Raw genomic sequence first — 15,917 nt, forward strand, 5'->3', positions numbered from 1 at the left:
TTTCAGTTCAATGGGGGCAGCTGTGCTTTGCTTAGACTTCAGCTCCCTGCACTGCAGTCAGGAAATTGTCCCTTGGTAGTGAGCCAGGACAATTATGGAGATTCATCTCATTAGCTTTTCTTCTCTTTGATGGATTGCAGTATTGTGCTGCCTGTTGTCAATGCCTGAGAAGACTTGCCTCAGATATTTTGTCCAGTTTTATGATCATTTATGGTGGGAAGAGTAGTTACTCCATTATAGTCACAAAAAGTGCTTTTGCTTTTTAAAGAACTTTTGTTAATTTTAATACATATTATTGTAAAGAGACTCTGTGATCTGGGTTCACCATCATTTTTACTTAACGCTTTAAAACATATATTTACTTATATTTTTCTGTTCACATCTACAGTTTATGACTATCTTTACTCTTTCCCTACCCTTCTGATGAATGAAAGAACATCTTTCATTTCCCTATTTGTTTCCCAATGAATGAGAAAATATTTTTCATTGTCTTATTCTTCCCCTGGCTAATTCCTATATTGAGGCCATATGAAATGTTCATTTCAGATTGCTTTTCAACAATTATTTGAAATTACCTATCAATTGAATTTTGATTCTTTGTTCATTGTATCCTTATGTTTTCCTCTTGAATTCACTTACTTTTTAAAATTTTGCTAATTCAAAAACTTTTATTTTTACAGTACTTATTTCAAACAAGGATTATATATATATGAGTGGGTTACTTTGAGTTGTTGCATCTTTTAAAATGTCTTTATTTTGTCCTCATAATAGTTTTGTTTGTAAAAAGTTCTAGATTGAACATCACTCTAAGTTATATGAATAGCTTACTCCATTGCCCCCCCCCCCCTTTTCTTTTTTGGAAGAAAGAGAGTGAGCATGCACATATGCACATGAGATGGGGATGGGGTGGGGCAGAGGGAGAAGAAGAGAGAAAATCTAAAGCAGGCTCACAGGCTCCATGTACCGTGTGGAGCCCAACACAGGACTCAAGTTCATGACCCTGAGATCATGACTTGAGCCAAAATCAAGAGTCACACTTACTGAGCCATCCAGGTGCCCCTCCCCATTTCTTTTCTTTTTTTTTTTTTAATTTTATTTATTTATTTGACAGAGATAGAGAGCACAAGCAGGCAGAGCAGCAGGCAGAGGGAGAGGGAGAAGCAGGCACCCTGCCAAGCAAGGAGCCCGACATGGGGTTTGATCCTAAGACCCTGGGATCATGACCTGAGCCAAAGGCAGTTGCCTAACCAACTGAGCCACCCAGCACCCCCCCCCCCCCATTTCTTGTATTCAGAGTTACCATGAGAAATCTGATGTTACTGCCAATAGTGCAAGAGGGTTCCCTGTTCTCCACATCCTTGCCAATACCCATTGTTTCCTGTGTTAATTTTAGCCATTCTGACAGTTGTGAGGTAGTATCTCATTATGGTTTTATTTGTATTTCCCTGATGATGAGTGACGTTGAGCATCTTTTCAAGTGTCTGTAAGCCATCTGGATGTCTTCTTTGGAAAAGAAGTCTTTTCTTTTTGTCTTATGCCTACTTTTTAACTGGATTATTTGATTTTTGTTGGATTTCTTATTAGGTGGATATTAGAACTCTTTGATTTATATTTTATATCTTACATTTCCTTTCACTCTTTTTTTTAGAAATAGCTTTACTGAGATGTGATTCGCATACCATATAATCCACTGATTTAAAGTGTACAATTTAGTGGTTTTTAGTATAGCCAAAAAGTGATGCAAGTATCACCACAATCACCCCTCCATGCATTACTCCCTCCACTCCTCTCCCACTTAAGCACGTATCTCATTTGTGATGATACATTCACAGTACCACTAATGCCCTTCTCCTTTCATTGGACTGTGCATTCCCTGCAGACTGAGGCTCTGCCTATTTCTGATCATTGCTGTGTTGCCAACACTCAGTATAGTATGTGGCAGACATGCTCATAGGTACTTGTTGCACTAATGAATGAATTAGGAGAAACGACTGATGCATGAAAGACCCGTGGTGGCTCGGAGTTGAATGAATCCTGGCTCTGACATTACTAGCTGTGTGTACTGAGTGTTCAGTATGGTGCTAGTCACTATCAGCACTCAAAAAAAGGGATCTTTTCTTATTATTGTGGTCCGATGTTTGCCGGCCCAGATTTATTTACTGCTCAGGGATTTTCATGATTCTCCTGCCTTGCATGTTTGGTGTGGGTCCACATGATGGATGGAGGGCCCTGCCATCTGCCTCCATCATAAAGAGGCTGGGAATCCTGAATGCCTTTGCCAGGTCACTAAATGGTTAGCACAACAGGATAAGGACAGGCTGGCAGTGGGAGGACATCTTCACTCCCTAACACCAGGGTCATCATCCTCAGGGGCAAACCCCCAGGGCTCCAGGGAAATGCTTTTAACATGTAGATACCTTTGCACTGTATAGTCCCTCCTTGTGGGAAAAGAAATTCAGCTTGTAGTCTTTCTTGGAGCCAGACAGGACATCAATGTAATCAAGGCCTTTTAAGGTGACGCTTAGGTCTGGCTTCTCTGGTTTTATCATTTCCACAATGACCCGGAATCTGGAGGGGGGACACAGGAGCACATGGAGAGAGGACAGAGAAAATGAGACCGTCTGCCCAAAGGATTGAAGGAAAGGTGCTATTTCTGCTCTTGACTTTGTGACAAGCACATGGGTCCAGGGCTCTGGTCTTCACTTTGTCTCTAACAACACCCATTACAATTTATCAACATCTGTTACATGCCAGGTGCTGAATCAGTGCTCCACATGTGTTCCTAGTGACACAGGGAGGTACATATGATGTCATCACCTCCATCTGACTAATGGGGAGATAGAGGCCAAGAGGAAACATGCTCAGATAACATGACTAGTTATTGGTAGAACCAGGATTCACACTTAGGTCTGGGCCTCCATCCGCTATGCTACCTGGCAGCCTTCAGTAAGAAAGTCTCTTCTTCAAGCCTTTGGCTCCTTCTCTGTCAAAGAAGGGGACCAGGCTGCTGGTCCTCAACCTTCTCTAGACCTTGTACTCTACTCCACTCCCACTGGAACTAAAGATCCAAGGGACATCCTTCTCTGGCCAGTGGCTTAGGTGATATGGTAGAGCACCCAATAATAACCACCACAATTCTTATTTTGAAAATAATAACAGCTAACATTTACTGAGCACTTATTTCATGCCAGGACCCAGTCCAGGAGACTTAGGTAATTGGCTATGCACGGATAGCCCTGGGTGTCTGGAAGCTTAGAGGTCAGGAAGGGCCTGGCCACATCAGGGAAATGCGGCTCTGAATCTTTCAGCCCCTCAGTGTCTTCTGGAGGCGCTGACCAGTGGAAAGGCCAGGCTCCCTCCATCTCCTCCACTCTGACCCCTCGCCCCACTCTCTCACCTCTGGGGCTTGTTAAGCCAGTTGTTGATTGGCAGGAGTTCAACGTAGGGCGTCTTACATGGTACTTCACGGAAGATGTTGGCCACGGCTTTGGGGAGCTCGGCAACCCCATGCAGCACATATAGCCAGCCAGTCCCATCGGGGAGGGGGAAGAAGAGGGTGCCCTGAGGAGGAGAAGCATGGTCAGAATGGCACAGAAGGTCCCTTGTTAGCTACTGCTCAGGCATAGTAGTGACTCAGGGTTAACAGAGGCCCTCACGTAAGCATAACTCTTAGAAATCAGCTTGGTAGTATGTTTCAAGAGTCATAAACACGTTCATATGCATTTGAACCAGGAACCCCACCCTAAGGAACTTCAGAGTCTCAGGCTTTACCAGTTGAGCTAGCTGGCAGCCTTATCCCAGTGAACTTAAAAATCCTTGCAGAGGAAAAAGCTGCGTGCACGTGCACGCGCGTGCATGCACACACACACATACACATTAAAATCACTTATAATATTGATTAAAATTTGGTAATAACTTTCATATTCAACAACTAGGGAATGTCAAATAAATTATGGAACTCTCATCCAAAGAAATATTAGACAATCATTAAACATGATGATCACGAAGACTAGTGAAACAGAAAAATGTTCATGATATGATGTAAAGTGAAAATAAACAGAAGGCAAAATTGGGTATGCTGATGGCAGCTACGGCTGTATCTGAGTGAGGGCTGGTAGTGAAGAGAGAAGAGAATAGTTCTCCTTTTTTAAGGGTGGGTGATTGCAACTTCTTTCCTTTTTTATTTTTATGACAGCCACGATGATAAAAATTTGTGCAGTTAAGCTAAATATTAACTGCTTGATGCTTAGTCCAGGACTCTTTCCAGAACTGTGTCCCTCATTCTAAGAGAATCTCCTATACATGATAACATGTGGGCACCGAGAGAGCCTTTGGACTCAATAATCTGCATGATTCCCTGTTATTCCAACATTGTTAGAGGTGTCCCCTTTATTTGAACATTCCTGAGCCTCCAAATTCTGTATCCTTAGCTCGTTTGCACCACTCTTCCCCCTCCAAACACACACGGAAACCCACGGGGGTGGGGGAAGCCTCCGTCTACCTGATGTTTGCGGTTCTCCAAGTTCATGGTGCGGGGTCTGTAGGTGATCTCATAGGGCTTGTTTTGCTGATGGGGCTCCAGGGTGATGAACTCAGGCCCCTCCCAGTGCTCACCCTCAAAGATGGGGTGCAGGTTCCAGGTCTGGTTGGTACGGTTTGAAAGCATGATGGTCTGCGTGTGCTTGGAGCGCACCTGGCAGGTGAAGTTCACCACCTGGAAGAAAGCAGGCACCTCAGGCAGGCAGTGCAACTTATAAACGAGGAGTTCTAAGAAACGTTTAGGCTGGAGATACATATTTGGGAGTTGAGGGTACAGCAGTGTTTTGCTTTGCTTTGTTTTGTTTTTTTAAGACCAAGAAACTGGATGAGATTATCAAGAAGTTAATTGGTTTTAGAAACAAGAAGAAATTAAAGAACTAATTCCTGGCTGGCACATGCCCACGTTAAGAAAAATCAGAAGAGGAGATGAGATGGAGCATCTAATAAGGTAGGAAAAACCCAGGAAAGGGAGGGATCCTAGGAGCCAAGTGAGGGAAGTGTTGGAAGGATCCTCCTTCAAGGGACTTGTTCAAGGTTCAATGCTATCAACAGGTCAACAGTTGAGAACTGACCACCGAATGTAGCCATGGGGACACTGTGGCAGTGGTGGTAAGGAGAGTCAATAGATTAGGAGACAGGAACAGAATTCAGCAATAGACCCGCCCCTGTACGGTCAAATGGTTTCTGAAAAAAGTGCAAAGGTATTTCAAATGGAGAAAGGGTGCACTTTTCAACCATGTCCATATCCCAAAACATACAAGGAGATGAATTTTGATCCATATCTTGCACTACATACAAAAACTCAAAACAGATTGAAGATCTAATTGTAAAATCTGTGTCCTGCATATATGAAGAACTCTCAAAACTCAATAAGAAGAAAACCAACAATCTAGTTAAAGAGATGGAAAATTTGAACAGATACTTCAACAGAGATGATATATGGAGGCAAATAAATGCCCACAAAGATGCTCAGCATCATGTGTCATCAGGGAACTACAAATTAAGAAACACAAGGAGACACCACCACATATTTATTAGAATGACTAAAATTAAAACAACCGACTATACCAAGTGTTGGCAAGATGTAACATAAGTAGAAATGTCAGCCATTGCTGGTAGAAATGTAAAATGACACAACCACGTTGGGAAACAGTATGGTTTCACTTATTTGTGTATCATAACAAAAAGCATGGAGGACATGGGGAGTTAGAGAGAAGGGAGTTGGGGTAAATTGGAAGGGGAGGTGAATCATGAGAGACTATGGACTCTGAAAAACAATCTGAGGGGTTTGAAGCAGCGGGGGGGTAGGAGGTCGGGGTACCAGGTGGTGGGTATTATAGAGGGCATGGATTGCATGGAGCACTGGGTGTGGTGAAAAAATAATGATACTGTTATGCTGAAAATAAATAAATTAAAAAAAAATGAAAAAAAAAAAGTAAATATATGCCTGCTCTATGACCCAGCCATTTCACTCCTAGATATTTACCCAAGAAAATGAAAGCATATGTTCTTGCCAAGACTTGTAAGGACATGTTCATAGCATACTGTATGATTCCATTTATTTATTTATTTATTTATTTATTTATTTTTAAAGATTTTATTTATTTGTTTGAAAGAGAGAGACACAGCGAGAGAGGGAATACAAGCAGGGGGAGTGGGAGAGAGAGAGAAGCAGGCTTCCTGCTGAGCAGGGAGCCCAACATGGGGCTCTATCCCAGGACCCTGGGATCATGATCTGAGCCGAAGGCAGATGCTTAACCAACTGAGCCACCCAGGCGCCCCTGTATGATTCCATTTACATAACACTCTTGAAATAATGGTATTACAGAGATGAAGACTGGGTGTCATTTTTAGCATAAGTGGTTTTTACCGTAAGTGGAACAGAGTCCACTCTCCGGTTTCTGTGGACATGGCTAGCAGAGGGTTAACCCAAGCCCCATTCTCCTCCTTTTTTTTTCATGAGAGAGGAGAGAAAGGTGTGTACCCTTTCCTTACAGAGCTTGTAAGAGAAGTCGATCTAGCCAGAGACAGCCGTGCAAGCTTCCCTGAGAATGTGATGCTTGAGCTGAGAGCTGAAGAGTGAATAGGAATGAACTAAATGAAGAGGGAAAATGAATATTGCAGCAGTGGGAACAGAATATGCAAAAGCCCTGTGGCAGGGGCCAGGGAGCAGGTCTGAATGTCTGGTGTTGGCACCGAGAACTGTTTGAACGAGTCACTCGTTTCTAATTGCGGAGCTTGCCGGGCCCCCTCCAGCTGCTGGCCCATCTGTGAGCAGCATCTACTGACCTCTTTTACTGCAGGAGGTCCCACACAGACTCCAGAGAGGGTCAGGCTCAGGGGATTGCCTCCCTGGATGAAGCAGAGCAAGTTTTTGTAGAGACTCTCCTTGCCCACTTCAGTGGGATGGTAGGTCACTTCGAAAGAAACCTCCATGCCTGCAGTGATATAGCCTTCTTCTGGGCTGATGGAGAAATGAGGCTCAAATTTTTTGACATCCCACTTAAACCTTTTCCAAGACAAAAGGAGACAAGAAAGACAGTTTACTAGTATCCTGGGGGTGTCTTCAATGCTGCTGAGATCAAGAGACGTTGCCTGGGCTTTTAGCTGGGACGTTTACCCCCTTGGGGGATGAGAGCTGAGTCAATCCTGGGTAAGACAGCTCAGCGGCTTCTCAGACCGAGCAGGGTGGGAAGGGGTTGCATATTATCTTGTGGCCCACGAGTGACTCGTGGGGGGACATGTGCATGAACGCACTAACACGTGTGTGCCCAAGATCACATGGCTAGGAAGGGATTGGGCTAGGACTGAACCCTCCCTGAGACCGTGGCTATCAGTACTCGCTGCACTGTCTCGCAGGTCAGCTCCAGGAGGGCAGAGGTGATGCCTTCCTGTGAGCGCTGCACCTGCTCTTGGTGGGGCTGAGACCTGAGGGCCCTGTGTAGTCATCTCTTGGGGGCCAGAGACAGAGGGTGGGGGGACAGGCCTGTGCTTCCAGCACTGGGGAGCGGGGGCACCACACCACGCCCTCAGGGTGCTGTTCTCACTGAAGTCTGGGCGAGGGCGCCCCCTGCAGGTATGCAGTGCCTCCTGCATGGGTATGGTGGCAAGCCTGAGTAGTGATTGGGATGGGCGCCTGCTAGCCAGGGGGAAGACGCTGGAGAGGACAACGGTCATAGATATCCTCGGGTTCCAATCCCCTCTTTTTCATTTCTTGCATAAGTGACCTTAGGTCAATCACCTAACCTCCTTGAGCCTGTGGAATGGGGACAGCAGAGGACCTTACAGGGGTCTGGAATAAGTAATGGGAGCTTATTTGCTAGAATGTTCAGCACTGCACCTGCACAGTGTGAGTCCTCGCTAAAGGCATGATTCTGGTAAAGTAATATCAGTTGTTTCATCTGTAAAATGGATCAGCGATGGAACTGCTTGGGATTAGCCAAGAGGAGCTACGTGAGGGGCATAGAACAGTCACCAAGCAGATGTTCTCGATGATGTTAATTTTCGTCTTCCTGGCAGCAGCAGTCACCCGAGCGGGACCACTGTTGTCACATCTTGAGCAAAGGGAAGGGATGCAAAAGGGAGGGGAAAGAAGTAACAAGCGGCCAGACTTGGAACACAGATGTCCTGTCCAGACTGAGGGCATAGCCAGTGTCACAGGGCTGTGCTGGCCTCGGGGTGGGCACGCCGCTCTCCTACCTTGCGCCCACGTCACCCGTGTTCAACATGAGGATGCGACGTGTGGCTTGTGTCTGATACACGACTGGCCCGAAGGGGAGGTGCTCCTGGTCCAGGGAGATCTCCAGGGCCTGGCAGCAGCCGTTCAGTAGGAAGAGGGGACGCAGGAGCCCCATACACTCCATTAACACCTCCTCGGAGAAGGGAGGGATGCGCTTCTTCGGGGCAAAGATGACTTCCAGCTTACAGACCTCTTTGTGCTTCAGAGTGATGTTGTGGAAGGGTATCAGGGTGAGGACCTGGACAGAAGCACAGTGAGACTCAGCCGCTGAGGGCAGGGGGTGTCCGGGGCATCCGTTTCTGGGTCTTGCTGTTAGGGCTGCGACAGCCCAGGGGTCAGAGCCCATTCTGCTCCCTCCCGCTGGCTGGGTCATCTTTGGCAAGTTATTAAGCTTTCTGTGATTTTATGTGAAGATTCAGATCATCTGCATGGTAATTGGCATTCCACAAATGCTAATTCTCTTTCCAGCCCCTTGCAGCACATGACCCCTACTCCAGTGGAGGAAAGAGTTCGATAAGAGGACATGGAAAACGCTCAATGCTCTGATGTCTTTCCAGGGAGGACTCCCTGTGCTCCCTGCACCACACTCCCTGGTGTGCTGTTTCAGATGCAGATTCCCAGGTTCTCCCCCAGGCTGACTGAGTTTTGGGAGAGCCTGGAACTCACATCATCAAAAGTGCTCTGATCCACGTGTTCTAGAGTCTGGGAACTGCTGTTTCAATTCCTATCATCTCCCCTTCCCACTCTGTCTTGGCAGAAATGAATGAAAGTCAGCTCTAAGGAAGCCGAGGCTCCTTTGGCGCATGTGCTCCCCTGGGGTGCAGAGCGGAGAACCGCGGTGGCTGGGGTGAGATGGGCTAGAAACTGCACCGGGACTGTGATCTTTGCGATTTCTGCAAACACTGTGACACTGAAGGCCAAGCCCAAGGCCACCGAGCTAGTACAGGTTACTCACCCCCGAAAGAGACAAAAGTGGCTTGGCCCAAACGTCAGGGGCCCCAGCCCCTGAATGAGGAAATGGAAGCAACAAGTCGACCCTGTCTCTGGATGGTAGCATGGCCACGGGGTGAGATGCCCACCGGCTCTCTTGCTCTGGTTAGCTCCCCAGCCCATTTTCCTGGCCACCCGCAGACGGTTCAGTCTCCTGCTGTACCGCCTCCCACCTGGACGTCCGGAAGCAGAGTGTCCGGAGCACACGGAGCTTTGCCTGCGAGCGCACCTCTCCCCAACCTGTCTGCTGCATTCGCTTCTCACCCTAGCTTGGCGCAGGCCTCCCTCTATCGTGAGGCCTCCCAACAGCCCCAGCTGTCCTCTGAGCTGCCCTTTCCCAACTCACATCTGGTCTCTGCAGTTTCTATGCTTTTCGGGTATTATTTCTGGGTCCCTGACCCCTGAAGACTGGAAACTCCACCAGACCTGTCTATGTTATATGACCTTGCTACGGCCTGAATGGTGACCCCCCCAAATTCATATGTGAGTGGTGTTCAGCCTCTAGGGAATAATGAGGTTTAGATGAGGTCTTGAGAGTGGGAGCCTCATGACTGGACTAGAACCCTTGTGAGAAGAGACACCAGAGCTTGGTCTCGCTGTCTTTCCGCTCGGTGGACATAAGACAAGAAGGCAGTCATTGGCAAGCGATTGTTTCTGGGTGTGAGATTATGGGGAAAATGGTTTTCTTTGTGACTTTTATAGGACAGATATGATCATGAGAATCCGGATCTACTGAATCGTGTCCCTTTCTCTTTCACTTGCTGCCCTTTTGAAGTGTGCAGCCTCTCTAAGCCTTGGTGTCCTTCTGTGTAAAGTGAGAATAAAGAAAGCACCGGCCCCACACTGCTTTTGGGAGGACACTCCGAGGTGGCACGTGGGGAGCTCTTGGAACGGCCGGGCACACTGCAGGTGCGCGAGAAGTGGGGGTGGTCAGCGTGGCAAGCACTGTCATCCGTACCATCGGGACGAGGGAGGGGCCCGCCGGGAGCCCTGAGCACCAACCTTGGGTTCCTGGAGTTCTGGAACTGAGAACAGGACCGACAGGCTGAATGTGAGCTGGGTGTGGCTGTTGTTCATGATGGAAACCGTTTTCTTCACTACCTGTCCCGGCAGGACAGCTCCTAACTTCACAATCCTGTTGGCTGGATCGAGCACTGAAATCTGCGGAACAGGAAAGAGAGCAGGGATGGAGGGGTTCATCGGTTACGGAGAAGAGTAACCGGCGCGACCCATCTGCTCTGGTGAGGCGGGGGTGCTTCATCTCCCGCCGTGTCCCGCCGTCTTCATACGGGGAGTGGACATTCATGGGCATAGAGGAACCCCTAAGCGGTTCCTTACACGACTACACAATTACAACAGGGTGAAGGGTTGTGGAGGCCACGCTCGGGGTACCTTGAGAGCACACTTCAGAGGCTGAACTGGCTGGGGGGTCTGGGGAGGCGTCCCTGAGAGGGCATGTCTACACTGCACCAGGGAGCTAAAGGAAGGGCAGGATCTAGACAGTTTGAGTCAGGGTGGGTGTGAGGTTGGAGGGCACCCTGGGGGCAGGGGGACACTCTGTGGCAAGGCCCTGAGTCAAAGGAGTGGCTCAGTCAAGGCCTGTGGCTGGGAACGAGGGCTGCCCTAAGAAGACAGGCTGGCAGGGAGTGGGTTCGTGCTGGGAGAAGTGGGAAGCCAGGACAACACGGGGTGACCCCCTCAGACGCGTGTTTTGGGAGTGCTCTGGCTTGCGTCTCTCTGGAGACAGGCTGGAAGGCGGCCGGAGGGAGAGCCTGGAGGAGTGACAGGAGCCCAGCGTTCAGACTACAATGGCTGCTGCAGACGTGCGGCGGTGGACACGCTTCCAAGTCCTCACAAGGCCCTGATCCTGGTGTTGGCCGGGATGGACCAAGGTCAGGCTGGGCCTGGCCCGCAGGACTCTGCAGCAGACCCTGCGCGGGTCACTGTCATTTGCTCAGTCCCTAAAGGGCACACCCCCTACTCCTCAGCTTTCTTGATATCCAGCCATTTCCATTCGGTCTCCAAAGCTGAGAGTCCCTAGCAGCAGCCTGTCCTCCTGGAGGTCCCCTTGGGATTCCCCCCAAAGGACCTACACACCGTGGGTACAGAGTAAGTGAGTGACTGAATGAGCGGTGAGAGCAGAAGAGGACTCCCCCCACCCCGCCCCGTCCAGCTTGGGTGCAGACACACCAGGAGGCCATGTCCTGGGGTTCCTCTAGCTTGATGGGAAAGCTGCCAGGGACACCTCCCTCCCAGCCCTCCGCCATCTTCTCTGTCTGTGGCAGAAATGTCCCGTGCATTTCTGAGCATCTGGGAAAGCCTTCCATCTTCCAGAACGTCCTAGTAAAATGCAAATATGCTCACCAAACAGACATCTTAAAGGTTTACCAGACACTGGGGAGAAAGGGATTAGCACAGGACTTTCATTAGGGGCGCCCACTTAGAAGCCATGTCCTCAATCGAACATAATCCTGGGATCTGTGTCTGGCAGAGAACATTACTCAATGTGGCATTGAGAAAAGATGTTCCACAACTGAAATGCACATCTGCACACACAGCCAAAATAAATTGCTATCCAAAACAAATCTAGCCTATTAAACCTGAAAACAAAACACACCCTGATGTAAGAGGAGAAGGACGTGCATGGGATTCTGCATCTGATCGTCTCAAACTTCTCCAAGAAAAAGAATGTTTCTCTGGTGCCCGTGACTCCTCGTAGCCTATGATTCACTGAAGTTTGGTTTGAGGAAGAGTCAGATTGGACAGTTCACACTTCAGTGGGACTGGCTGGCCTCGGACAGAGGAGCTTGGGGGCCAGACAGGTGGAGAGGGGGAGGAAGAGTGGGCTCAGGGGGGCACAGGTGGCTGGAGGGCAAAAAGGAGGGTGCCAAGCCCGAGGATCTCATCAAGGTTTCTTACCTTCATTTCGGTGCCTTTCCCTTTGATTTCAATTATTTGCTGTGAGAGCCCATTGATTTCAAAGGGGATGAGTTCTCGGTATTGGATACTTTCTCGAGGATAAAAGGTGATTGGAATCTCCAGTGTCTTTCCTGGCTTTATCACATCGACGCGGAAGTTCACCTCGAGGTATGTGGTATTGGTATACAGACAGTCTAAGCTGCAGAAAATCAGGAGGAAGGTGTGGAAGTTAGAGGGTGCTCATATTTCCATTTTGTCTACAAAGGAAGAGGATCTCCAGGACCAGCCTGTGCTCCTGGAGGTCAGAACACATGTTTAAGTCCCCCAGAAAGACTGATTCTGTCCCCTTATCTCTCTGAGCTGGGTACTGATGGATTTCCTGCCCTCTGCCCTGGAGTCAGAGGAGTTAAGTGTTGGAAGGGACCTTAGCAGTGGTCCAGGCCATGGCTCCCTGGCATAATCAAGTTACTTACCCCAAATCACACCCAGAGATCCTGGCAGAACTGGGCCTCAAACTCAAAAGTGCCATGGCCCTTTGTTCCATGCAAAGGAAGGAAGTACTTCCTGGGGTGCCTGGGTGGCTAAGTAGGTCAAGTGTCTGCCTCTTAACTTCATTCAGCTCAGATCATGATCTCAGGGTCTTGAGATCTAGCCCTGCATCAGGTTCTCTGCTGGGCATGGAGCCTGCTCAAGAGTCTCTCTCCCTCTCCTTCTGCCCCTCGCGCCCCACCCCAACCCTGTGAGAGTGCTCTCTCTCTCTCTCTCTGTAAGGAAAAAATGGAGAAGGAGGAAGGGGAGGAGGAGGAGAAGTGCTTCCTAAGTAACTGGGGGGCAAAGCACAGAAGAGAGAAGTGTGTGTTCTGAGGCAGATACACAGGAGTTTGGATCTGGGCTCTTAACCACTAACCAGCCATGAGACCTGAGAAAAGTTACTTGCCCTTTGAGCCTCTATTGCCTTATCTGTAAAGCTGGGGCAGTGACAGCTACCTCGTAAGGCTGTTGGGGGCATTAAATGGAATAGAGTGACTGAGTCAGTCACTAAGCAGGGCACGGAGGAAACACTCCACAAAGGCGATCTGTTCTCATTATCACTAATTGCCCAATTACGTGGCGTCTTCGAAGACCATGTCCCCTCTACGTCCACTTGTGGGTAGGAAAGCACGAGACCTCCCCATTTCAGTACTTCCTTGTCTGTCTTCCAGGTATTTAGAGAAGGAGTCCTGCTAGGCCAATACACGTAACTGAATGCCTTTCCGATTGAATTAAATCATGCAGGAAAGAGTGCAGGTAGATAGGAGTTTTAATGAGCATTTCCAATCACATGACACTCTCGTAAGGTCCCCTTCAGGATGATAACCATCAGCATCCCAGCAGCAGCAGCAGCAGACAACCATAACGGAGCATCGCCTATGTTCCACGCACTGCTCTTAGGGGCTCTCTCTGGGGGCTAATTCAATCCTCCTGAGAGCCCCATAGGAGAGGCTCTATTATTATCCACCATCTCAGGCGAGGAGAGGTGAGAACATGTGCCCAAGGTCGCACAGCTAGGGAAGAGCTGGGGCTCAAACTTGGGCCTATGCTATCTACCTAGTGGCTCTCTAGTGGCTGGTAGCCACTAGACTTTTGTGGCTATTCAAATTCAAATTCAAATGCATTAAAATTTAGCAAACTAAAAATTTGGTCCCTCAGTTGCACCAGGCACAATTTACGTGCTCTGCAGCCACATGCAGTCGTGGAGGTTGCCATATTGGAAGCACAGACATGTAACAGTCCCAGCGTCCAGGAAAGTTCTACTGCATAGTACTAACCTAGGAAGCCTTGAGGAAACACAGGTCTCTGGGCTAGTTTCTAGAAATCCTTTTTCGATAGGTCTGGAATAAGGCCCAGAAACCCGTACTGGAACATTCCACACCGCGATGGTGCAGAGAGGCTAGAGTTTAATCAGAAGACTTAAGCTCAGTATAGATCTGTTATTCATTATGAAGTAATGGCCTGAGAAATTCACTTTTTAACTCTTCAAACCTTGGTTTCCACATCTATTATGTGGGGAAAATACACGGAAGCCGCTGAACCTCTCATCAGGCACTGCCCTCCTCATTTCAAGATTTTCAGCAGAGCAGCTCATGGCTACCCAAGTAGTAGTGGTGGGGAAAGGAGACTCGGGATTCATGCCCAGCTGTGTTTGACTCTTTCCCGAAATCTTTTTCTGTTTTGACAGCACTTCACCTGTATGACCCATGAGGAGCTACAGACTCATCTGGAAGCTCCAGGAAGACCGCTTACCTCATAGACGTTTCTTCCTTGTTGGTGACAACCAGGATTTGTTTGTATGGGGGCATCCCAGCTTGGTAGATGAAGCAGGTCCCAAAGTTGTAGCTGGTGAAGGAGAAATGAACAGCGGGGCTCACAGCGCAGCCTGAGAGGCTGCACAGGTATGTCGGGCCGTGGCTGATCTGTGGGGAGGCAATGGCAGGAAGAGCGGGATTGTGAGTGTGAGCAAAGGGCTCCTCGAGTCCCCGGGTGAAGGAGGAAAGCAGTTGGTGATTTAAAAAAAATAATAATAAAATAAAATAAACAATAAATTCAGGAGCTAGGACTCCATGGGCAGAGAATCTGATTCACAGGTTAGAAGTTTGTTTACTTGAGGAAAGCAAAGTGAGACAGTTGCAATCAGACCCCGCATTGGCTCTGGCAGTGAGGATTCAGCCGGAAGGCGGGGGGGGGGGGGTGGACACTGCGGGTTACTGTCCCCCATCTGCTTCCCGGGGTTCCCTATTGGCAGGACCCTGCTTAGCTGCCAATGCGCCTGCCTGGGGGAAAACACTTGAGTTTCTGTCCTTCCTTGACACTAAGGGTGGTCCTCAGACATAGTTCTGGTCGTCTGGATATAAACAGAAAAGGACTAGAGGGTGTCCTATTTTGAATACAGAGGTGGTCTTTTTTTTTTTTTTAAGATTTTATTTATTTATTTGACAGAGAGAGATTACATGTAGGCAGAGAGGCAGGCAGAGAGAGAGAGGGGAGGAAGCAGGCTCCCCGCTGAGCAGAGAGCCCGACGCGGGACTCAATCCCAGAACTCTGGGATCATGACCTGAGCTGAAGGCAGCGGCTTAACCCACTGAGCCACCCAGGCACCCCTTGTCGAGAATTTTTATCATGAATTTTGTCAAATGCTTTTTGCCACTTCTATTGAGATGATCATGTGATTTTTTATCCCTTATTCCATTCATGTCAGATATCACATTAACTGGTCTTTGTATATTGAACCATCCTGGCATCTGAGAGGTAAGTCCCACTTGGTTGTAGTGAATGATCTTCTCAGTGTATTGTTGGATTTGATTTACTGGTATTGTGTTGAGGATTGTTCTACCTATATTTATTAGGGATATTGGCCCATAGTTTTTTTTTCTTGTGGTGTCATTGTTTGGCTTTAGTACCCAGAAGAATTGAAGTCAGGATCTTGAAGAGGTGTTAACACTCTCACATTCAGCATAGCACTAGTCATAGTAGTCAAGATGTGCAAACAACCTGAACGTTCATTGACAGGTGAATAAAGAAAATGAGGCATATACACACAATTAAGCCATTTTTCTTGAATAAATGATCCTAGGATTCTTGCTAGCCTTTGGTTAACTTCAAGAGTTCTGAAAAAATTGCTTTTGCTAGTTTTTGCCAGTGTTCTCATCACCACGGGGGAGCAGCTCTCCAGGGGTCCTTCTCTGCCATTCCT

At 48.1% G+C, this 15,917-nt stretch overlaps 1 protein-coding gene across 6 annotated transcripts in view; it reads right to left on the reverse strand.

Moving 5' to 3' along the window:
* HYDIN (HYDIN axonemal central pair apparatus protein) overlaps positions 1-15,917 on the reverse strand; it is a 381,505-nt gene that overhangs the window by 13,652 nt on the left and 351,936 nt on the right. For all 6 annotated transcript variants that reach the window (XM_082712191.1, XM_082712193.1, XM_082712188.1 and 3 more), the window contains 8 exons: positions 14,471-14,640; positions 12,188-12,386; positions 10,271-10,429; positions 8,239-8,516; positions 6,829-7,048; positions 4,502-4,714; positions 3,398-3,561; positions 2,418-2,568 (listed from right to left, as the gene is read on the reverse strand). In XM_082712191.1, coding sequence (XP_082568317.1) covers positions 2,418-2,568; positions 3,398-3,561; positions 4,502-4,714; positions 6,829-7,048; positions 8,239-8,516; positions 10,271-10,429; positions 12,188-12,386; positions 14,471-14,640 — 1,554 coding nt within the window. The remainder of the gene's footprint in view (positions 1-2,417; positions 2,569-3,397; positions 3,562-4,501; positions 4,715-6,828; positions 7,049-8,238; positions 8,517-10,270; positions 10,430-12,187; positions 12,387-14,470; positions 14,641-15,917) is intronic.

This window comes from Mustela nivalis (assembly GCF_964662115.1).
Source record: "Mustela nivalis genome assembly, chromosome: 18".
NCBI lineage: Eukaryota > Metazoa > Chordata > Mammalia > Carnivora > Mustelidae > Mustela > Mustela nivalis.